This window comes from Rhinopithecus bieti, unplaced genomic scaffold, assembly GCF_001698545.2.
Source record: "Rhinopithecus bieti isolate Rb0 unplaced genomic scaffold, ASM169854v2 scaffold_13017, whole genome shotgun sequence".
In the NCBI taxonomy this organism is placed as follows: Eukaryota; Metazoa; Chordata; class Mammalia; order Primates; family Cercopithecidae; genus Rhinopithecus; species Rhinopithecus bieti.
The window spans coordinates 477,722-502,418 of record NW_016807377.1 but is presented as its reverse complement, the minus strand read 5'-3'; the positions used below and the strand labels follow the sequence as shown (position 1 = coordinate 502,418).

Genomic DNA, 24,697 nt, shown 5'->3' with positions numbered 1-24,697 from the left:
CATGGAAAAACTATCTTCCATGAAATCAGTCCCTGGTGCCAAAATGGTTGAGGACTGCTGATCTAGCACACAGACTTGGAGGATACAGATGGAGGCCCTCCCTGGAGCAACACCTAGGAGTGCTAATGGTCTCTTACAGAATAGTCACACTTTCTAAGTTTAGTTTCCTCTTACATAATATAATCTTTTGCACTATTTGTGTTACTCTGGGAATTCTGGCTCAGGAAACCAGTGAAGATGCTAATACCCTGGTTATTGTTATTGCTGTAAGTAGTAAAGTCCTTGGTCTCTGACCCAGGTGTTTCATGAGTTTTCCTAGTACGCATAAAACATAATATAATATATAAATATATATTATAAATATAAAGCTCCAAATGCAATAAAATCTCAGATTCTCTATAGTTCTTGACAACTGATATTTGTTTTTTCTTCTTTAAATTCTAGCTATAATAGCTGCTCTAAAATGAATAGTCTAGAATCTTCTTCCATACTGTTTACCACATTTATCTGAATCAATATATTTCTCCTTTGCTTTTGAAAGTAAAACAATGCCTTATTCTCCATCAAAACAGTCATGAACTTTCATCATTTCAAACAACTAAATCACTTTCTATCTCATTGTTTTTATCTATTTGAGGCCTCCATCTTCACCTTCAGACAATAGCTTGATGCTTACCAATAAAGCAGAATGACTAGTAGGTAGACTGTCAACCTATGTTGCCTAAGTTTCAGACTGTGTTTTTCTACCTATTGGTTGTATTACTCTGGACAAGTTATTCAATCAATACATGCCTCAGTTTTCTTATCTATAAAATGGGGATAGTAATAGTAATTAACTCTGAGAATTATCTGCAAATTAAATCAGTTTACACATTTAATGTCTTTAGAATAGTATGTGGTTTATAGCAAGAATGTAGTACATGCCACCAAATATTAATGCATTGAATGTTTGTTGAAAAATTCTGTTATGTTCTGACTTTAAATGCAGGTTGTTTATGATTTACAGTTTATCATTGGCAAGCTGAATGATAATTTAGGGCTACAAATGTGCTTGGTCCTTTTGCAGTTCAAATCCTCAATATATTAGAAAAACACTTTTTATAAACTTTCTGTTTTGATAAAACAAACACCTCATATCCCAGTCTGCTACAAACGACATGAACCAAGCATCAACCCCTCTCCAGTCATAATGTAAATGTACAACTATACTACAAAGTTTATAACAAAATGTCATATAACTCATCCACCAATGACTGTGTTCACTCAGGATGCTTAAATATTGTCACATAAATATTAGAAGTTCTCTTCACAGCCCTACGAAGAAAAGTCAACCACCAAATATTACTTGTCTGAAGCAATGTTTCCATTGCTGTTTTCACTGTGCTATGCTATTTCTCTTAATGGCTTCAAATAACATCCTTGATTTTCTAAGAGCTGTCCTTTCTATTTTTCTAAGCCTGTGAAAATTTAAAAAACTTCCAAAGGGTCAAAGCAAAAGAGAAAAGCTACAAAATCTGGTTTGATTTTCCTACACTTTCCTCCCTCCCTATATCCAAGCAGTTAATCTCCTCTCAAACAGTACAATAGAGCAGCTAGACATAAAGAAAAGGAGACAAATTTGGCCAGCCAGTACATTGTTCTTGCTAATCTGGACCATTTACATAAGGGTTAGAAGGCTTGTTTTATCATTTAAACAGGCTTAAAAGCCTCTTTGCAAATGAGATTTAGTTCCTACAAAAGAATGAATTCTAGCTATTTGGTGAGTTTCTGCTAGACCAGCACTGGGAGCTGACTTGGCAGTAACTACAAGCTACTTCTTTGGCCACATACAGTATATGCAAAGATTGCTTCCAGCTGCCAAAACTGAAAAGCGTCAAGCTGATTAAATTCTTTCCAGGAGGTGAACAGGATGAGGGGCAGGTTAAGAGGTCAATAATATCAGATCTTAAACTGTACCTGGCCAAACTCTTCCTCTATGCAGGTGCTTTAAAAGTGGCTTTGAATGTTCAGAGCCCTTAAATTTTCTTTGAAAGAGAACAGAATGGCGGACAGAGAATGAAATTCAGAGACAGAAGACAAAATAGTCTCAAGCTGTGAAGTGAAGACAATCTAAACTCTTTGATTCATTGTTGGTGTGAGTGGCATTGGGCACAGGATAAACTGCATAACTAACTCTGCCAATATTAGCACAAAAGATCACTGGAATGAAAAGATTTTCTTAAACAGAAGAGTACAATCTTTGCATTAAAATCTTAGATTTTAAAAATCAAGATCATATTTATATATACTATACCTATTATGTCTTTTACCTGGCACACCTTGAACAGATGTTCAGTGTGACCTTGGCCTGAGGCTCAGCCGGGTAAGTAGGACGGCCTTGGTTAAATTTGCTCCCAGAAGGTACCAGGGTTGTTACTCCCTCCATTCTTAAATCATTAAGATCCTCTGTAACAACACAAACAATTACAGAGAAAAAAAAATTAACTCTAGCGGAATTAAGGAGAAAAATTCATGTTTTCAAATATCTGCCATTAGTTTGTCAAGCAAAACAATATATATCCCCTTTGCAAAAATCTAACTACACGTATCAATTATTTTTCAAATTATTTCTAGACGTAGTTGGAGACAAATTATATGTGAAAATTTACAAGAGACAAAACGGTGAGAGACTGAATATATGGAGAGTGGGCAGAGCACTTAGGACCACAGACCACTGACACACAACTTCTGCCATACCCACCGGGGAAGACAAACTATAACCTCTGCAGCAATCAGCCCCAAATGTTCAGGACTTGGTCAATGACTGCCAGCTCTCCTATTTTTTTCCTTTGTTCTCAACTCAGAATCAACCACACAAAACCAAATATGTTTCAAAACCAATTGCATAAATCCTCTGCTTCTAATTAGTCTGCTTCCAGCCTCCCCATCAACAACCTCCAATCAAAATATAACTGACATCTTCCCCTTTTTCACTCTCAATGTTTGCTTTCTACCTTCACCTGGGGAGGACAACAGTAAACCTGAACAGTCATGCCCCAAAGGTTTACTGAAGCCCACTTCTATTTTCCCAGGTCCTCAATCAAAATGAAAAGACCTAAATTTTCTCTTGAGATTCAGCTATGTTACAACATGTATATGATCTCCTACTTCATTCAGAGAACAAGGAAGCTTGTAAAAAGGATTCCAATTACTTGCTCTCAGCTTTAGCACTAAAGATATATAAAGTTTCAAAAGATAAATCATAATTTTACAAAAATCTAATTCATTACTGAAGGCATAATGTATGTGAGGAGGAAAATCACTGTCTTCTGATGACTAAAGATCATAAAAACATCCTAGATCCCTCAAAACACAATCAGGAGGATTGTATGTTTTAATCGGATATTACAAACGAGGGTCAAATAAATTGTTCCTGAGATGGTGACAACTCAGTCTAAATCAAGAACCGGCCTTCTGGAATCTGAGGAAGGCTTGTCAACAGATTTCTTCCATAGGCACCCCAAGTGAAAGCCTTGTTGTCTACTTGTGCATAAGCAAACTGGAAAAACACTTAGGGTTTTAACTCAACTTTATAAGAATCATCAAAAACTTATCACCTTGACCTGGTTACCAAGGCTTAGTCCTCTTGTTTAAGAGCCTAGGTGCCAATTCAAAACCTGGTGCTTCTGCAGAGCTAATTACAGACTCTCCTCTTGATCTCATGGTTCCTCAAGCAATACAGACATTACTACCACCTCGGAACACACAACACTTTTCAACCAGCATTAAACACTCATGAGAGATTGTTACTCTCTCCCTCTCACATTACTGTTCACCACTAGAACACCCTATTTTTGCTACTCTCCTGCCCCTACCAGAAGAAGTGAACCCATGATTTTCTTACCTCAGGAAACTTTCTGCACTTCAGTATTTTTAAGAACTGCCATTGAAAACCCTGACCAAATATTATTTGTTGCTGGATCATATTTCAAAACTTGAAACTAGAGGTTGTGAAGCAGAGTATGCTACCACTAATTTATGTGTCTGTGAGATATAGTTCTCTATTGGAGGTAAAATTAGCCCAGATGGCAGAAATATTGTACGTACTTGAATTTGTTAACTGGACAAAGACCTCAGAGTAATACATATACTGGTACAATTTTTAAAAAAAATACATGACTTTGGGGTGCTCTGGAAACGAAGGGTTTTCTAACTCTGCCAGAACCTCCATCAAACAGAGAAGATGTTTAAAACACTTTTAGATACACTCCTGTTCCATACAGATGTAGTTATTATAAAGATCGAAGCTAATGAAAATATAAACAATACAGAAGCTAAAAGAAATGTTCTAACAGATTATTTTGCTAAAGAGGCAGCCTTAATCAAGGTTATGAACCTATCTAAAATTTTAGAGAATAAATCTCTGCAGTAATTATAAGACACCATTATAAAATATCAACATTTAGCCTCTTATTCTAAAAAAATAAATAAATAAATAAACCAAAAGACAAAACAGTTCTAGCTTTACTCAGATAATCTCTGGCATTTTTGGTGGCACCAGATGGCTTCAAATGAACACTAGTTAAATTCCTCCATGAAATGACTCATCATGGTACAGATAAACTGGTAACAATCTTAAATCTTCAGAGTAGACAGCTGACTCAAGACCTTCAGAGGGAGGTAATGACCTCAGAGAGTAGACAGCTTCTCCCCACAATATTGGATCAAGATCTCTGGTGTACTTGCCATTTTGTTTTCTATCTACTTAATTACAATCATTCTTCTCATTTTCTAAAGACCCCTGATAGTCACCCACCCACCATGACTCTTTTTCTCCTTCATTTTATTCTTACTAAAATTTCCTACCAGAGCATAATCATTTTCTATCACTAATCTTGGATTATCCTAAATAGTAACCTTCAAGCTCATTGATTGCTGGATATGCTATTCCTCACGAAACTACCATAATCAAAAACCCTCGGAAAATTTCATTCTCATCAAATGAGACCACAGGGAATTAAATCCAATGGCATTTCCAGTTGAACTTACATGGATAAATCAACCTGTGATTTTTGCTAGTGTCCCTTTCACACACACACACACACACACACACAAACCCTATTATTATAATTGATTAGTTAGAATCTATGTAATTATAAATTTGAATTCAACAACCTTCATAGGAAGATGAACCAATTATTTGTCACCTGGAAGAGACTAACAGAGATTCACATGTGTAACCCAACTAATGAACAGCTTTGATCCCAACCTCAGGTCATGAATAATTTCTTTTTTCTGGATCCCTGTGTGTTCCTACCAGATACTAATTTCCTTGCATCTAGATAGCTGGTCCTGCTTGCTTTATGCACACATACGTCATGCACTATAAAAATAACATTACAAATCTTACCAGTACACAGACACCCTAATTCTATAGATCATCAAGACTGGAAATTTTAACTCTGATGCAAACTCCTAAATGAGGCTATCCTTTAGTATTCAGGCACTTTACTTGGAGGAGTTACTGATTCATTGTTTATACAAACAACCAAAGCAGTTTCCAGCCATAGGAACCATGCAAACAGAAGACTGCAAGACATGTATCACTAATGCTGGCAGAAACTATAAGTGATACTACCTCTACCTTAGATGGAATACAGATCCATCTCAACTGTTGGCAAGATAGTTGAACAATTGAATTCTTCTGGATTTTTTTTTTTTTTTTCGATAGGCATGGTGATATCTATACCATTGCTGATACTTCTTGCTATACTTGGATCAGTGAAACAGGTATGGTAGAAAAGTCTACATGTCAGCTTGACAAAAAACTACTTGATTCTCTAATTTTGGTCCTCGTGACCTGTGAGATTTGTTCTTCTAGACTGGGTTGGACAATTCAAGTTCTTGGTTCTGAAGAACCAAGTCAGTCACCCCATTGGCTCTGAAGAACCAGATCAATATTAAATTGACTTAAATTGTTTTTGTTTTTATCATAGTGTCCATGATGCTGGTACACTGAATTCCATATAGAGTCTTAAATGCTTGTATGTGGCCACTCTCTCATCAAATGATCGCAATGATGAGGCAACAAAAAAGATGAAGAAGATCTCGTGATACAATTGACTAAGGATACAAGTGAACAATCATCAAGCAGTGAAGCTCTGGATCCCTCACCTTACCTTTTAACCAACATCCTTTTGCCAAAAAAAGAGAGTGACAAAAGGAGGGGAGATTAAATATACATGTAGATAATAGGTGGACCTTTTATTTTTATTTATTTATTTATTTTTATTGAGACAGAGTCTTGCTCTGTCACCCAGGTAAGAGTGCAGTGGTGCGATCTCGGCTCACTGCAACCTCCTCCTCCCAGGTTCAAGCAATTCTCCTGCCTCAGCCTCCTGAGTAGCTGGGATTACAAGCACATACCACCATGCCTGCATAATTTTTTCTATTTTTTTTTAGTAGAGGCAGGGTTTCACTGTGTTAGCTGGGATGGTCTTGATCTCCTGACCTTGTGATCTGCCCGCCTCGGCCTCCCAAAGTGCTGGGATCACAGGCGTGAGCCACTGCGCCGGGCCAGATAGTATGCAGCATTAGAACGCTGACCCACAACCTCTGCAGCCATTGGCTCAAAACATTTAGGACTTCATCAATAAAGATCAGTTTCCCTCGTTTCACCCCTATTTCCAACTCAGAACCAACTGAAGAAAGCCAAATGCGCTCGCAAAACCAATTGCATAAGATAGTCTGTTTCTAGTTAGCCCTTCTTCAGTTTTTCCATGCCAACAACTTCCAATCAGAACATATTCAAAGCCTTCCCTTTAAAAACTATTATTATAAAGTTTTCCTACTCCCCTGCATGCCTTTGGGTCTCTGGTAAATGCAAGTGATAGTGGCTGACTCCCATGCTATAACCAGCTCTGAATAAATAGATAAATATTCTCTGCTTGTTTTCATTTGTGTAGTCTTCATTTATTTCCACAATGGCAACCATCAAATATCTAAAGGTTTGTCATAGAGAAGACATATTAGAGTTCCCCCTGTGCCTGCAGAGAAGAAATGTGTATAAGAGGAGAGTGTGTTTCTCATCAATATAACAACATTTTAACATTTATAGTTGCTCTAAGGCATACTGTACAGTGCTGTGTAGGAGATGTGATCACCCCATTCCTGGAAATGTTAAAAGCAGAGGCCGAATAACTGTTGATAGTGGGCAAATTAGAGTTTTGCAGAAGCATTGTGCTAAATGGTTTAATTCAAATCTAAGCTTCCCATACATTCTCATCACACTTCTATGATTTAGGATACATCTGTTAAAAAGAAGACATTAATTATGTAAAAGAAGAGTGTTTGTTTAAATGAAGCAATCACCTTTTGGGGGCCATTTTGTTATGAATTAGAACTAAAATTGCTTTCTCGATTTTTATCTTGGAGCCACAAAGCACACCACATTGACTTATTAACGTCTTTCATGCTGATACGAAGAAATTATGTGGTTAATTCTGGGCTGGGGAGCCCAGACACGCTGGCCCCTCATTACCTTTAAGGATATGTTCAAAGGCCAAAATCATCAACTATCTACTTGCTTCTGTACCATTTTTCTACTAATAAGATACAGAATCGTAGTATGGAGCTCCATGGCAATTATCTAAGCATTTTTAAATTGTTTGACATATGTAGAGAAGGTAATAAGACATGAATTTTATGACTGCATTTTGATGAACAGTAAAAACTCCCTGCCAGAACTCTCCTTTCATGTGCAAATTTGAGTGTATTTAATGAGACTTTTTGAAGATTTCCTAGCAGCTCCTCACACCCCATCTGGATAGCACCTCTTTTTTCCAGTTCAGAATAACTGTCACAGTGTGGGAGAATAGAGAACCCTAGAGTCGGAAGTCTTCTGGAATTCATTTGCTGGTTCACTGGAGACTTCAGAGTGCTATAAGCTGAAACTGCTTCAACAACTGCTATGGTTCTTGTAGTGTCAGATGTGACTGTGGCAATGGCAGTGAAATTGGCTCCTGCAGTCTTAGAAGAGGCCTCACTCTGAAAAATATCCAATCATTTTTTTCTTTCTTTACAAATATTCATTATTTCAAAGATGATCAATGAGCTCCTAATAACTACTGAATACTTACCAAGCTCTAAAGGGTGACAGAACCATAAAAAAACTTGGTTTGGTCATGGGAGGATACTAATAATCTATGCTAAATTTACAAAGAACAAAAATAAAACAAAATACAAATCTAGGTCTCACTAGCTCCATTTCCTTAACAACATTATTTAAGGGAGCAGGTGTCTAGGATTAAATAATTAAGAGAAGTAAAACCCCAAAAATGCCTAAACTTAGGAAAGTTTGGAAAGTTTATGAAAATGGAAAGGGAGAAAAACAAATTAAGTAAGATTCTGTCCAAGGACTTTTTAATACTGTTTAAGTCAAGGGAAGAAATACCAGGAACATATCCTAGATGTAGAAAACTGAGAATCTTTGAATACCAATGGTATTGAAGGAGGTAAAAATATGCCATTCTGGCATGTTGACTATTTTGAGTTAAAGGCATTTGAAATACAGCAGGTGTAAGAAAATTACTCTGACCTTCATTCTGTTTCTTAAAAACACAAAAAATGAAATTCCTATGTGAAAGATACCCACCTTATACTACAAGAAAAGCAACTTCTTATCATCAAGTACAAAAAAATTGAGATGGAGTGAATTCTGTACAAATCTTTTAAAATATCTCAACCTGTAAGCCTTCCCATATTATTTATTAGATTCTTCACAATTTACTATTCTTTGTTTGATTCAGTATATAAGTGATTGACTCTGTTTTTGGATCTTCATTTCCTTTTGAGGGCTCCCACTTGCCATGCTAAAACTGTATTAAGTATTAAGATAAATTCATAGTATTTTCTTCTGTTACACTTTCTATGCTGTCAATTTGATTCTCAGGGCTGCAGCCAAAAACCAAAAAAAAAACAAAAAAAAAAGCAACAACAACAACCAAAAACATCCTAGAACACCTAGAAGGGAAGTGGTAAAGTACTGCCTCTCCTAAAGTATCAGAAACTTTCTGCCTTTTCTTCCTTCTTTTTTCTTTCTTCCTCTCTTTCTTCTACTCTATCTTTCTTCCTTCCTATTTGGGGGCTTCTTTCCTAAGATATTCTCCAAAATATTCTCTACAATATCCAGCCCAGTGCCATAGATATGGGAGATATACCATCTTTGATTGCAAGTAGATAAAAATTTAGTCTGTTAAGAAGAAATTTGGTAAACTAGAAATTTCTTAGAAGCAATTAGGAATAGTTTCCACAACAAAGAAATTTGTGATTCTTAAGATAACAGTAGTAAAGAAGGATAATATACAAATCAACTGACGGGAATTTTAAAAAATATACTTGCCCTGTTTAGATGCTTTGAAATTGAACTGTCTAGTAAGTGGGAGAAGAATGTTAAGAAGATAGATAACTATAATATTATGTGATCAACTCCATCCCAGAAGAAAAATAAATGTTTTAACTGTTATATGAAATATATAAGAAAGCAACTGAGGTTGGGGGTAAAATGCCAGCTATTGTCTTTTGGCACTTGGCCCTATCCTTACTAGCTTCCATGCACCCCTGTACTGGAAGACTAGAAAACTAAGAATTGCATTGCTTATACTCTTTTACTACCTAGTTTGCCATGTAAAGTTTAGGATTTGTCAAGCAGCTGCAGTAACTAGATTTAACAGGTAGAAGAGAGGTAGAACCACTCATTTTCCTCTAGCAGCAGCTCCAGTTGGGTGGATTTTGTAGGTACAAGGGCTGTTGTTTGATTATTTTTTTAATCTCTATACTTCTATTAACATTACAAAAGATTTATGAACTCTGAAGCAATTTCCTGCAGTTTTCTAACTTCTGGGTAGCAACAGCCAACACCTGCACTGCTGTAGCAGAGGTTCTCCTTGAGAGGGCTCTGCCCTGCAGCAGACTTCTGCCTGGACATTCAGGCATCTCCATACTTTCTCTGCAATCTAGGTGGAGGCTCTCAAAGCTGAACTCTTGTCTTTTGCACAGCAGCAGGCTCAATACTACGTGGAAGCTGCAAGACTTGGGGATTGCATCCTCTTAAGCCATGGTCTGAACTGTCCCTTGGCCCCTTTTAGCCATGGCTGGAACTAGAGTGGCTGGGATGCAGGGCACAATGTCCCAAGGCTGAACAGAGGCTCAGGGCCCTGGCCTGACCCACAAAACCATTTTTCCCTACTAGGCTGCCAGGCCTGTGATGGGAGGGGCTGCTGTGAAGATCTCTGACATGCCCTGGAGATACTTTCCTCATTGTCTTTGCCATTAACATTGGACTCCTCATTACTTATGCAAATATCTGCAATCAGCTTGAATTTATTGCCAAAAAATGGGTTTTTCTTTTTTACTGCATGGTCAGGCTGCAATTTTTTCAAACTTTTACACTCTGCTTCCCTTTTAAATGTAAGTTCCAATTTCCGATCTTTTCTTTGTGAATGAATATGGGTGTAAACTTTTACCAAAAGCCAGGTCACCCCTTGAATGCTTTGCTGTTTATAAATTTCTTCTGCCAGATACCCTAAATCATCTTTCTCAACTTCAAAGTTCCACAAATCTCTAGGGTGGGACAAAATGCCACCAGTCTCTTCGCTAAGACATAACAAGAGTGACCTCTGCTCCAGTTCCCAAAAAGCTCCTCATCTCAATCTGACACCACCTCAGCCTGGACTTCGTTGTCCATATCACCATCATAATTTTGGTCAAAACTATTCAACAAGTCTCTAGGAAGTTCCAAACTTTCCCACATCTTCCTGTCATCTGAGCCCTCCAAACTGTTCCAACCTCTGCCCATTATCCAGTTCCAAAGTTGCTTCCACATTTTTAGGTATCTTTAGGCAGTAACTCACTCCTGGTACCAATTTTATGTATTGGCCCTTTTTCACACTGTATAAAAAACTTCAGGAGACTAGGCAATTTATAAAGGAAAGAGGTCTAATTGACTCACAGCTCTGCAAAGCTGAGGAGGTCTCAAGAAACTTACAATCATGGCAGAAGGTGAAGGGGAAGCAAAACACATCTTACATAGTGGCAGGAGAAAGAGAGAGCAAGGAGGGAACTTCCAAACACCTTTAAACCATCAGATCTCAAGAGAACTCCCTCACTCTCAGGAGAACAGCATGGGGTAAACCACCCCCATGATTTAATCACCTCTCACCAGGTCCTCCCCTTGACACATGGGGATTACAATTCAAGATGAGATATGGGTGGGGACACAGAGCCAAACCATATCAATAGTACTTTCTTAAATGTTATGCAGCTAATATGACTGTAGCCTGAGATGTATAGGAATAGTGGAATGGAATATTAAAACAGTTTAATCTCAGATGATAAAGGGAGATAATCAATAATTATAATAATTATGACATTATTATAATAATCATGAAGGAAGATATCAATTCTGTGTTTCAGAAAGATAACTGGCTAGGCACAGCGGCTTGTGCCTTAATCCCAGCACTTTTGGCTGGAGGTCAAGGTAGGAGGATCACTTGAGCCCAAAAGTTTGAGACAAGCCTGGCAACATAGTGGAGCGTTGTCTTTATTTACTTATTTATTTTTATTTTTGAGACAGAGTCCTGCTCTGTTGCCCAGGCTGGAGTGCAGTGGCACAATCTCGGCGCACTGCAACCTCCACCTCCCAGGTTCAAGTGATTCTCCTAATTAGCTGGGACTACAGGTGCATGCCACCACCATGCCTGGCTAATTTTTGTATTTTTAGTTGAGATGGGGTTTCACTATGTTGGCCTGCCTGGTCTCCAACTCCAGACGTCAAGTAATCTGCCCGCTTCAGCCTCTCGAAGTGCTGGGATTACAGGCATGAGCCACGAACCCTGGCTGGGGCCCTGTCTTTAAAAAAAAAAAAATAGCTGGGCATGTTGGGGCATGCCTGTGGTCCCAACTACTCAGGAGGCTGAGGTGGAAGGATCTCTTGAGCCCAGCAGGAGGTTGAGTCTGCAGTGGGTTCTGACTGTGCCACTGCACTCCAGCCTGGGAGACAGAGTGAGACTCTGTCTGCAAAAAAAAAAAAAAAAAAAAAGGTAATTGTAGGTATATTTATTAAAAACCAATTAAATAAATAAATAATTTGCTAAATTTATAAAAAATTAATTGTAGGACTTTTTTGGAATATAGTCAATATTATGAAAAATATAACCACTATAAAATATTCCTCAATGACATGAATATATTCAACTAAAATATTCAGTGAATGAATTAATAAATATATTACTCATAACTATAAGTGCATTTCTTATTAAGATATTTGTATGTAAGACTATACAATTATATATTCAACTAAATATCATGGATATAGTTTATATAGTGAATATATTCAATATACTGTAGAACTATACTGTTGAATTCATGAGTCACTAGCTACATGTTATTATTGAGTGCTCGAAATGTGGCTAGTCTGAATTGAGTTATGCTGCAAGAGTTAAATATACACAGAATTTCAAAAAAATAGTACAAAGAAAATAATGCAAATATCTAATTTATAACTTTTCTATTGACTACATGTTGAAATGATAGTATTATGGATATATCAGTTTAAATGTGCTATTAAAATTAATTTTACCTGTTTATTTTTCCTTTTTTAATGTGAGTACTAGAAAATTTAAAATTACTACATTGTTTCAATTATATTTCAATTTGTAACTCATTATTTTTCTATTGGACAGTGCTATTTTAGAATATATGTCATGAACATATTAATAAAAATTATATTTTAAAATAAACTCTCCTATGTTGTATTGCTTTATACTAAATAAATATTCCTTAAATTGATATAAAGAAGAATATGTTCATTGACTATATTTAAGAATAATATTCATGAGGTAAATGCAATCATATTCATTGATTCTATTCAAAAGAATATTTTAAAATTATTTGCTATACTCTTATCTGGCTCTATTTTCTTCATAAAGCCCTTATCATTACTTCACTTTGTACACACATACACACTTACACACATACACACGCACTTAAACACAAACACACATTTACATACAGACATATACATACACACACACCTATTACATTTATTTTAAAATATCTTTTTCTTTTCTGACACCTTAGAATAGAAATTTGATCTTTCTCATTTATTATTATAATCTCAGTTTCTTAGAAGTATGTCTAGCACAGAGTAGGCATTCATTGATATTTGTTGACCATAAGATTTTGTATAATTTGGTAATTAATTAATTGATCAACTGATAAATTGATCTTTACATAGGATTGACTTTTGGAATATTAGTTTTCGAAGGAATATATTTCTTGCGCTTAACAGCCACTGGAAAAATTTTAAAAACTGTAAAAGGGAGATGTGGTGGGAAGCAGGGACTAGGAGTAAGAAGAGAAAGAAATGTATTGAAACGTAATTTCAGAGGAAGATTCAGTAGGATGCAGTGAACAACTGAATGTGCCATCTGAACAGGTTTCTCTATCTTACCACTTTTAGGGAATACAGGAATAGATAGTGCTTCAGGTTTCATGCATGCTGAGATAGAGGTATCTTCAAGATATACGTATGGACGTCTGGTAGACACTCAGAGGGACAAGTCTGGATCTAGTGAAGGAGTCTGGAACGGAATTATAGACCATCTGACTGAGAAAACCTGGAACAATTATCAACCCAGTAGTTAAAGTTGAGCAGTCACACTCCTTGCCTCTAACTATTTTTACAAGTAAAATGTGTGCATTATATGAATGTTATATTTAAGAACTTACAAAGAAGAGAGTACTACATTTTTTTTTTTCTTTTCGTACTAGGAAGCTCAAAGCAGTAATTTGTTTTAAAGGTACCCTTTAAAAGTGTGTTGTATCTTGAGTTACTGGAACACTACTGAGGAAAATGAACTAATTTATGACCAAAAACATGAGTTTTCATCTTTACACAATAGCAAATAACCAAGAATGAATCAAACAAAAAACGTGTTTTGATTTAATTTAAGGAAATAACAGCTGCCTAGATGAAATAATCCCAGGACGTTCTTTCAAATGTAATCCATGAAATAATTTGCAGCTGCTTGAACTAGAAAATGTGGGAGATGAGTGAATTTTCACATCTGTTTCAAGAAACTTTATAACTAAAATTAAAAGCTTTCCAAACATTCGTCCCTTCACAGTGATTCAGTGATGGGTTACACAAGTATTTTATGGCAGTTTTTCCCTACATTGCAATTGGTTTGTTGATTTATATCGATAAAGCTGGTTTGGTCAAAGGTTTTAAGCAGATGTTATATATTCTGAGTGAATTATTAAAAATAAAGCAAATGTTAAGAAAACAGATTAGGACTTGGACAAGTTTAAATAAAACATGTATGAAAATATTTTTGTTATGTGAGACAGCTATAGTTCCTAAAAGGGGAAAAGAAAAAAAAAAGGAGAACAAAACATAATTCACTTTGTTGAGACATATTCCGGTTGAAAGATGAAGGAAAGATGTCCAGGTCACGTTTCTGTTGGTTCTCTATTTTTACCATCATACGTTAAATATGAATTTAGCATTCTTCTTTAGTACCTCAGAATAGTACAACTTCATAAATAATCAAGTTTATAAGTAATAAGAACAAAATACATGTCAGAAATTACAGGTTTTAACTTCTTAGGTTAACCTTAGTTTAAAAACAATTTAAGTTCGAATTGCATTTGGAAAAAGAGGGTCTGGTGGAATTTAGGTACTGCGTTGAAATTTTCCATTTTAATAACATAAGAGTGAGTAGAATATTTACTCTTCTTGACCACATGAGACCAATAAAGAAAGTGATTAGACCAATTAAATTAGGGAACATGTTTATATAAATTTAAATTTACATATATTCCATGTCTTCTCTTGTTAACTGAAAAGTGTAAAAAACTTTCTGAGATTTTCTTTGTTACTTACCAGTTCCTTTTAAATTTATTTGAATGTAACCATCAATAGCCAAACTCAATAGACAAACACAGGATGACCACAAACTTTTGTAAAAATTTGTAGACTAGAATTTGTGTGCTTAGATTGCAAATGAATCACAAGACTTCTGCTAATTGGACCCCTCATTATTTAAATTGTGAAGGCTCTTCCATTAGTCAGAAAAATAAAGACATCTGGGAGTGGTTTTCTTCTTCCAATGTGGAAGAAAATACCAGTTCTAGCAAATTCAAATCCAAACACTCCCCAAAATTGGGTTTCTACATCAGAGTGCATCTTTATTATTCTTAGTTTTCACACACCACAAATACAAAAGATTATATTGTATACAGTTTGTTTCCTGTAACTTTTGTCACCCTGTGAAGGTTTGACAGACAGAGGTTAGAGACTGAACAATTCTCTTTCATAAATATCACAGAAATTCCTGGCATGTGAACTGATGTCAGGGGAGGGTTATGCCTGGCCTGGTGTAACTGAAAGCCCAGTAATAGCTTTAATTGAAGAGCAACACATTGTAAGCAACACAAAAATCTAGAGATAATGTCAGAGGAGGAGTTGTTGTCTCAGGCACCAGATTGGAGGGGTACTAGGAGAAGGCCATGGAAAGGAGACCAGCACAGAGGGTAGAAGGGTTCAGGAATACAACTGGAAATCAGAGTGAGGAAAGGCAGGCAGAACGTTCAGAGTGTCGACCTGGAGAAGACAAGGATGGGACCTAGGTAGTCATGAGGAGAGACTGGTTAACCTAAAAGACTAGGATTATGTAAATTATTGATTATTGTAAGATGATGGGTTAAAATGTGTAATTTTTTTCAAATATAAAAAACACTGCAAAATCTCGCAAAAGCTCACCATTTTGATTACCATTTTAAAGTATATTTATTCAATTCAAATTCTCCCAGGCCACTTCTCTGGATAAAAAACCTTATATATTTAATATTTCTTGAGAGTAAGTCAGTCTTTTTGAAAAGCTTTTCTCATCCCAGCATTTTATTTATGGAATTTTTGCTAGCCCTGTTAGGTACCATTATATTACAGAAAGCATTATTTCAGTCACTATAAATGACACATCAAACATATTTATTCTTTTTAGTTGCTGACCCTATTTAATAGAATGTTTATACTCCTACAGCCCCTGTGTTAATAAATAAGATCCTATGTTGAGAACTTCCTATGTGTCCTTCATGAATGTGTTGGCTGCTCATGAGTTTTGGCCATAAACCTAATAACCGAATCTTGTATCATAGTAGGTGATATTTTGATTCTTGATCCAAACCACAAATATTAATCGAGCTCATTTTGATAAGTTCTTCTGCATTGGGTTACATCATATGCTAACTCAAAAAAGCCATTTGGAGAGATAAATGTATTATGTACTAATTGCTATAGTCCCTATTTTAGCAGTTAACTTTTCTGCATCCATGCTCTAAATCTGTCATTAGTAAAGTTGACTCTGTCTGAAGTCAGTTTACTTTACATACAACACAAATGCACAAAACTTAATTGACATATTAGTGGATTTCAGTTCAGGATTTATTTTTAGTTTGTTTTTTCTTAGATTTCAAATGGAACAAGATTTGGATGGTGGACATCTTCCACTCTCACATTCTTTTCTTTCCTTGTATTCTGTCTTTGTATTTGCTTAAGTCCTGAGCTCTGACACTACTCTTCCTTCACTAACACTTAATTTTGCAGACCTCTTTTGCTTCAATATTCCTCCATTTGATGTCCTTTCTATTTGACTTCCCTTCCTCTCTGTCATCTCCATGTGGATTTTAAATGTTGCTCTCTTGTGGAAAAATCAAACTAATATTTATAAAAGATATAGCTGAACTTTGTGTTATTAATATTGAGATTTTTCAGTGTGTCATGCAACATTCTTAATGAAGCAAATTTTAACCAACTAATGCTCCTAAAGTAAAAAATATATCATTACACCAGTCACATTTGTCAAAGTTCTAAAACCAATATGGTTAATCTGAAATGACATTAAGTTTCATAGCTATCCTCTTCATCTCCCCTCCAAACTTCCTTTATTTCTGTCTCATGCTCAGCCTTTTGGAAGAAATAAAAAAAGAATCAAATTTGGAGACAAATTCAAAAGAAGACCCTTGCTGGCCATACACTAAAATTGCTGTTGATGTATGTTGGCCATGGTTGCCAACTCACCCTCCCTTGTGGTGTGCCACAGGGAGGAGCAGGCACATGACATACCTTTCCCATCGCTGAGATGCAAGCCACACGCCGCAAGATGTTGCCTCCCTGTCTGACACATTGTAAATCCATTTTCCATTCTGTGCTGCTTTCTTGGAATTCACATGCTGTTCTCATCCCTTACACTTCAAGTCACAAAACATCGCCACCCCAAGTGGAATTTTACAAGACCATTTTCAATTCTGTTTCATTTTCTTGGAGAGTTGCCTCTGTGAGCTCTTCCTTAATAACATCTTATGCAGCATTCTATCACCTCAGAACCTCATCTCACTTCCTACATTAGATACATATTTCGAGTTTCCTAAAAGTGGGTATTTGGTGACAAGAGAAAATTAAAATTAAAATAAAAATGTATCAATTAGCTACACAATATATTTCTTTTATCCAGCAGCCCTAGCCTCTTTCTGTACTGGGAGCAGGCCAAGAATGTTACTGTACTCAGGTCTCTTGTACTTCCTCCCTTCTCAACCCGGGAAGCCTTCACCTAGCTAACCTATACTGTGTTCTCTGCCTACATTCCTGTCTGCTCAAAGTTCACCTTCTAAGAAATCTCCTTGACTATTTTATGTAAGAGAGCATCCTCTATCATTCTTTATTCCATTATACTTCTTTATCCCCATAGCATTTATTATCTCCTGAAATTACATTATAAATTTATCACTCATCGTCTATTTACTAATAAGTTATCAGGAGGCAGCCTGGGCAATGTAGTAAATACCATCTATACAAAAAAAAAAGAAAGAAAGAAACGAAAGAAATTAGCTGAGCATGGTGGCACATGCCTGTGGTCCCTACTACTCAGGAGGCTGAGGCAGAAGGACCATTTGATTCCCAGAGGTTGAGGCTGCAGTGAGCTGTGATCGTGCCATTGCTCTCAGGCTGTGTGACAGAGTGAAACACTGTCTCAAAAAATAATAAATAAATAAATTCCCAGAAGGGCAGGAACTGTCTCATATTCACTGCTTTATCACGATTTCCTAGAATTGTCCCTGAAACATCAAAGCACACTAGTTATAAATTGAATGAATGAGTGAATGATCACAACACCATGATATACATGTCATTATTGTCTCCATTTTATAGATAAGACATATTATAGATAAGATCCCTTAGGAAGTCTAAAGGGTTTGCCTAAGGCACCCAAGTATTAATTGGAAGAGACAAGAATTGAAGTTTGATCTGTCTACATTTAGAGCTGAGGGTCAGCTTTCATGTACATACAGCTGAGGTGTTATACATGCGCCTACTACAAATGATTTCTCAAACTAGTGTTTATGTTAGTTAACATAATATTATTTGTCTTCTGTCTTTCAATTTATATCGACTTATATCTAGTTAACTCTGTGTGTGAGAAACTACTCTCCAATTTCAATTTCAATTTTTTTTTTTTTTTTTTTTTTTTTTTTTTTTTTTGAGACGGAGTCTCCCTCTATCGCCCAGGCTGGAGTGCAATGGCGTGATCTCTGCTCACTGCAACCTCCGCCTCCTGGATTCAAGTGATTCTCCTGCCTCAGCCTCCCGAGTAGCTGGGATTACAGGCCTGCACCACCATGCTCAGCTAATTTTTTGCATTTTTAGTAGAGACCGAGTTTCACCATGTTGACCAGGCTAGTCTCGAACTCCTGACCTCGTGATCCACCTGCCTCAGCCACCTATAGTGCTGGGATTACAGGCATGAGCCACTGCACCCAGCCCAATTTCACATTTTTAGAGTGAAAAAATATCATTTGTTGAGTGTCTACTGTGTTTCAATCACTCTCTTAGGTGCTGCAATGGACTGAATATTTCTGTTCCCACCAAAATTCAGAGGTTGAAATCCTAACCCCTAGTGTGAAGGTATTAGGAGGTGGAGCCTTTGGAAATAATTAGGTCATGAGAGTGGAGCACTCATGAATAGGATTAGTGTCCTTATAGGAGGGACCCCAGGGAGTTCTCTCACCTTCTTTCTGCCACCCAAGGATTCAAAAAAAAGACAGTGGTCCACAACCCAGAAGAGGGCCTTCATCAGACCCCAACCATGCTGGCACCCTGATCTCAGACTTCCAGCCTCCACAACTGTAAGAAATAAATTTCTCCTGTTGATAAGCCACCAGGTCCATGGTACTTTGTTCAGTCAAATGGACTAAATGCTTCAATGTTACACCTTATTTTATTCCATAAAACAACATCTAAGGCAGTGATTGTCAACCATGGGTGATTTTTTCCCTCCCCTTAAAACAAGGCAACACTGGAACAATGTCTGAAGACATTTTTTATTGTCATAACTGAAGATAGGGTGGGGAGTGCTACTGTGATCTAGTTGATAGAGGCCAGCCCCCCACAGGTAAGAATTATCCAGCCTAAAATGTTAACAGTGCTAGGTTGAGAACCACTGCTGTAAGGATTGTCAAATGCCCTATTTACTGCATTACAGGCAGGTCCCATATATGAATAAAATGGGTAGGTATAAGACAATAAAGACTGTAAGCTGAGGACTGGGCAACTCTTGAAAGAGTTAATGTGTGGGCCAAACAACAGTGTAGGCCAGGCTCAGCCTAAGCAATCTGACATTTGGTTAATAGAATTTAGTTTGATCAAGTTACACAGCTAGTACGTGGTACAGTCTGGATTTGAACACTAAGGCAATGTTCTTCTGATCATAACACAATAACCTATTCACACTACGTTGCTGATTCACTGTACCTTACACAAAGAAGACTTGCTCCATAAGCGGTGCTCTGCTTTTACCATAACACCAATCTCAGTATTTCATCCTATACCCCATCACAAATGATATCTGTGAACATTTTATAGAAAATTTCATGACACTATGAAAGAGATAGTTAAATGGAAATTTGCATGTCAAAACTTCCCCCAAATCGTCTTTAAACATCTTTGCTCTTTCAGCAATTTTTATTCCCTGTGGCTACTCCATATTTTGCATCTCATCTTTTTTACATTTTTATTCTCTCAACTTTCCTAACTTCAGTTTCATCTCCAGTCCTTTTGAACTACAATTGATCTCACTCTGTTTACACAGCCACTAAATACCATGATTAATAAAACAAAGATGCTATCTTGAGATTTGTCTTCCTTATGAAATATTGTCTGCTGTGCCCACTTACTGCAATGCCTTTGCTATTTTATGAAAGTCTCAAGCTCATAGCCATACCATCGACCTACCACACTGCTGTATAAGCAACACATAAAGCTCATATGTTCTGGTCCTTTTCTCACTTACAACTTTTATTTTATTTTTCCTTTAAGAGATCATATGTCAGAAAGAAAACAAGAGGAAGAGGTTAGTAGATATTAATATGCTAAACACACTTGTGTCAGGATGACTTTAAGATAGTCCCATGATCCCTGCTTTCCTCCCTCATTGAAAGTCATCTGGATGTAGTGACTTACTTCTAACTGAAGAATGCTGTCAAGTTGATTGGACTTCACTTCTGTGATTCAGTTACAAGAGACTGACTTCCATTTTTGCTGGCACACTTTCTCTATTGCTTTCTTGGCTTGCACACTTGCGTGAAACAGGTTGCAATATGGGGGAGGCAACACCACAAAGAACTGAAGGTGGCCTCTGGCCAATGATCAGCTAGGAACTGACACCTACAATTCAACAACACTTAACCAACTGAATTCTGTCAACAACTGTGTGACCTTGGAGACAGATCCTTCCCCAGTTGAGTTTCAAAAGAGATTCCATGAGCCCTGGCTGGCACCTTGATCACAACCATGTGAGACGGCCCGAAGTAGAAGACCTAGTTAAGCTGTGCCTAGATTCCCGACCCACAGACACTGTGGGATAATAAATGTGTGTTGTTTTAAGCTGCTAAGTATATGGTCATTTGTTACACAGCTAGAGATAATGAATGCAACACTCATGCAATTTTTCTTTTCCCCAAATTACTTAGAATAAAATTCATAGTGAAGTCTCGAAGAATTACTTCAGTGAGCAGTTTTGCCTTGAATAACCCAAGTTGAAGATCAGGTGAGACTTACATATAGAAGAAAAACAGTTAAGATTCCAAACCATCTTATTTTAAGACACCTGGGCATTCAAATTATTCCCTAAAATATTTTCCCTAGTTATAAAATGGCAAGCAAAATTATGAAGTAAAGACTGATAGCTATCAAATGTTAATATTTGGCCAAATTTATGACATAGCCAAGTTGACCATAAAATATTTTATATAGAGTTTATAGTTTTGCTATTTTAAATTATTTATAAAAGTCTAAATTATTTATAAAGGCTGAAATTTTCTCTTTTGTGTTGTAGTGTTTATTACAGCTATGATGTATTGATGTTGTGTCTTAAATTCAAACCACAATTATAACATTGTTTGGGTAGGAAAAATATGATCCAGTTTGTGAGTCTCTGATCCAACATGTGGTTTTTACAAACATATTCTGACAAAACTGGAGTCAGCTTGTAGCAGCTTTTCATAGAAGACACACACACACAGAGACTGCTGGAGCACCAAAGCACCATGTGCCCCACTTTGTCCCCACTGTCCCAGCTCAACATTTCTGGATGGACTCCAGCCATGGCTTAGATAAAGCCATAGCCAGGGGAGCACACATCCAGTACTTCTTCTGGGGTTCATCTCCTAGAATTTTTGAAATGATGAGGAATACTTTTCATATAAAACATATTGAATAGATTTCCAGATCCAATTTCAATATATTGGTGTTCCCACATCCAGACAAGTATGTATATATTTCTAACTCTATGGATCACTATTTCCGCATATAAACAACTCCCTCCACTCCAGGATGCTTGATTTATTTACAATCTCTAAAATACTTTCAGAGTGCCCCAAAACAAACTACAACTAGGACGGATAAAAAATGCAGTATTCATTTTCTAGAAATAATCTGACCTTGCTCTCAAACCTCCATCCTGTTGGGTAATGGGGAAAAACACAAAACTAAACTAAACTAATGGACACTTATACCTGCCATCTACAGTTATCTTCTTTTTCCTCTGGTTTAAACATTTGCTTCCCCCCCACCCCCAGCAAACTTAGTCTCTTTTTTGACACAGATATAGTCGAATTTAGGTTCAGAATCGCTAAAAAGACTCCTTTTCTGTTTTCAAGTTTCATTTTTCCTTCTTGACACTCCAGGTGGCATCTGGCTGTTAAGGGTAAGCTATGTGTCCTCAAGGCAGTGGACAGCAGGGAAGCACCTCTCCGTGCAGGACCTAGGGCCATCCTTTGTGTTCCTTGCTCACTCTGGTAATACAGCTTTTGTCCCTGGTGACTAGCCCCAGCCTGTCCCCAGCATGGCCAGGAGCTGGTACTCATCCCTCTACCACTGACTCAGCTCCACCTTCACTCCCAGACCCTCTGAATGCCAACCCCAACCTCTTCCTGGACTCTGGCCTAGGCTGGGATGCCACACCATCTGGTGTGAGGTCTCTTTACCCCTCATTAGGTCAGTCCCATTATTCTCAATTCCTAGCTATCCTCCAGGTCCCACTCAGGGCACACAGAAACTGGGGCCTCCTCCCTGTCACACAGGAGCTCAGGAAATGTTGAAAGTGTTATCCCAAGCCCATCTTGCTAGTCTCCTGCTCTTCACCCCATTTCATCCTATACTTCTGTGCTATGTGAATACAGAATGGAAATCAATGGTCCAAGAGCTCCCATATTTTCCATCAATCAATCTGAGGTTTTTGAGTAAAGATTCTGTCACCTTCCTCTTCACTTATAATCCTCTTCACTCTGGCTACGTCTACACCCAACACACCCAGGTTTTCTATTCTGAGGAGTAAATGAGAACATTTATCTATGAACTAATTTTGTCTTTTTATCTTTTTTCCTACTGGCCAGAATTAAAAGGGCTTTTCTCTTTCACTGTATCACCTGGGTACCTTCCTTATACCTATATTTTGCTAAATTGTGACTGTGATTTATAATTAAACCTCTGAGGAGTTTTGTGTTAGAGACACAAAGGGAGAATATTTGGAATTAGGAAAATTCCAAAATTCTCCCTCCACAGGTCTTTCTTTAAGATGACTATGTACTTGTGCCCTCAAAGAAGTTAGCTTTGAAACATAAATTGACCGGTAAGTAACCTCTTTATTTTAGACGGTACCTTTTCTTCCTGGAGGTGATAGCTTCATTGTGGTCAAAATCAGCAGGGAAACATAATATAAAATTAAAACATGATTTAAAATTTAGAAAAATACATTGGTTCAAGGGCAAAATATTATTCCCATGGTTCATGATAACCAGGTTCCCTGCATGCCTTGTTTATTACAGCCTGCCTGTCCTTGCTCAGGTTTCCCTCTCATCTGCAAAAGCCTCTCATGATTTTTCTGCCAATAAGTATTCAGCTTCTCCTTTATTTGTTATTTATTTATTTTTATTTGATATAAGATCTGTCTCTCACCCAGGCTGGAGTGCAGTGGCGTGATCTTGGCTCACTACCACCTCTGTCTCCCAGGCTCAAGTGATCCTCCCACCTCAGCTTTTCTAGTAGCTGGTACTACAGGCACATGCCACCACGCCCAGCTAATTTCTGTATTTGTAGTAAGATGAGATTTCACCATGTTGCCCAGGCTGGTCTCAAACTCCTGAGCTCAAGTGATCCCCAGGCCTCAGCCTCCCAAAGTGCTGGGATTACAGGTGGAGCCACAGTCCCCAGCGCAACCTCTCCTCTAACGTTCAGCTCAAACATCAGTCCTCCGTGAAAACTTTTCCATCCCCCTAGCTCTCAGTAATTATTTCTTTCCATTGGTCTTCAGTGACACATTACCATGCTATTTAAAACTTAATTAGATATTATATCTTTAACTATATATTAAAAATTTCATTTTAAATATTTGTCTATTATTCATTTACTCAAACATCCGTTACTGAAGGCTGACACACACTTGAGGACCATCTGCCTTTTGTCAGCTCCCCTCCAGGTGTATTTGAACTCTCACTTGTTCGAGAAAAAGCTTTTAAGCTATTTGCTGATTTTATAGTTCTTAGATTCATTCACACTATTTTGATTTTCAAAAATAAAGTACTAGATAAAAGGCCAGGTACAGTGGTGCATGCCTATAATCCCAGCACTTTGGGAGGCTGAGGCAGGAGGATTACTTGAGCCCAGGAGTTTCAGACCACCTGAGCAACATAGAGAGGCCGTGTCTCTACAGAAAATTTAAAAATTAGTAGAGCCTTGTGTTGTGTACCTGTGGTTTCAGCTACTTGGGAAACTGAGGTGGGAGGATCGGTTGAGCCTGGGAAGCAGGTTTCAGTGAGCCAAGATTGCACCACTGCACTCCAGCCTGGGTGACAGGGAAAGACTCTGTCTTAAGAAAAATAATAAGATGTTCAACCTGTGGCAAAAGTGAAGAACTATATTTATATAAAGAAGTGGGAAAGAAGAAAATGGGAGAGTAAAAAATCTAAAGAATAAACTAATGTTATTCTTACGATGGAATGAAGGGCCTTAAGTATTTACGTCAGTGGCATAACTTTAATCATTACTCTTGCAATTTTATTAAGAAAAAAAGAGAGAGACCATGAGTTTAAACATCCCTTAAAATTA

General features: G+C 37.2%; 1 protein-coding gene across 1 annotated transcript in view; it reads right to left on the bottom strand.

The window, feature by feature from the left end:
• The window catches only part of CUNH8orf34 (chromosome unknown C8orf34 homolog), a 478,644-nt gene that overhangs the window by 187,430 nt on the left and 266,517 nt on the right, over positions 1 to 24,697 (bottom strand). Inside the window, exon 8 of the mRNA XM_017881532.1 lies at positions 2,310 to 2,445. Within this exon, the coding sequence (XP_017737021.1) occupies positions 2,310 to 2,445 (136 nt within the window). The remainder of the gene's footprint in view (positions 1 to 2,309; positions 2,446 to 24,697) is intronic.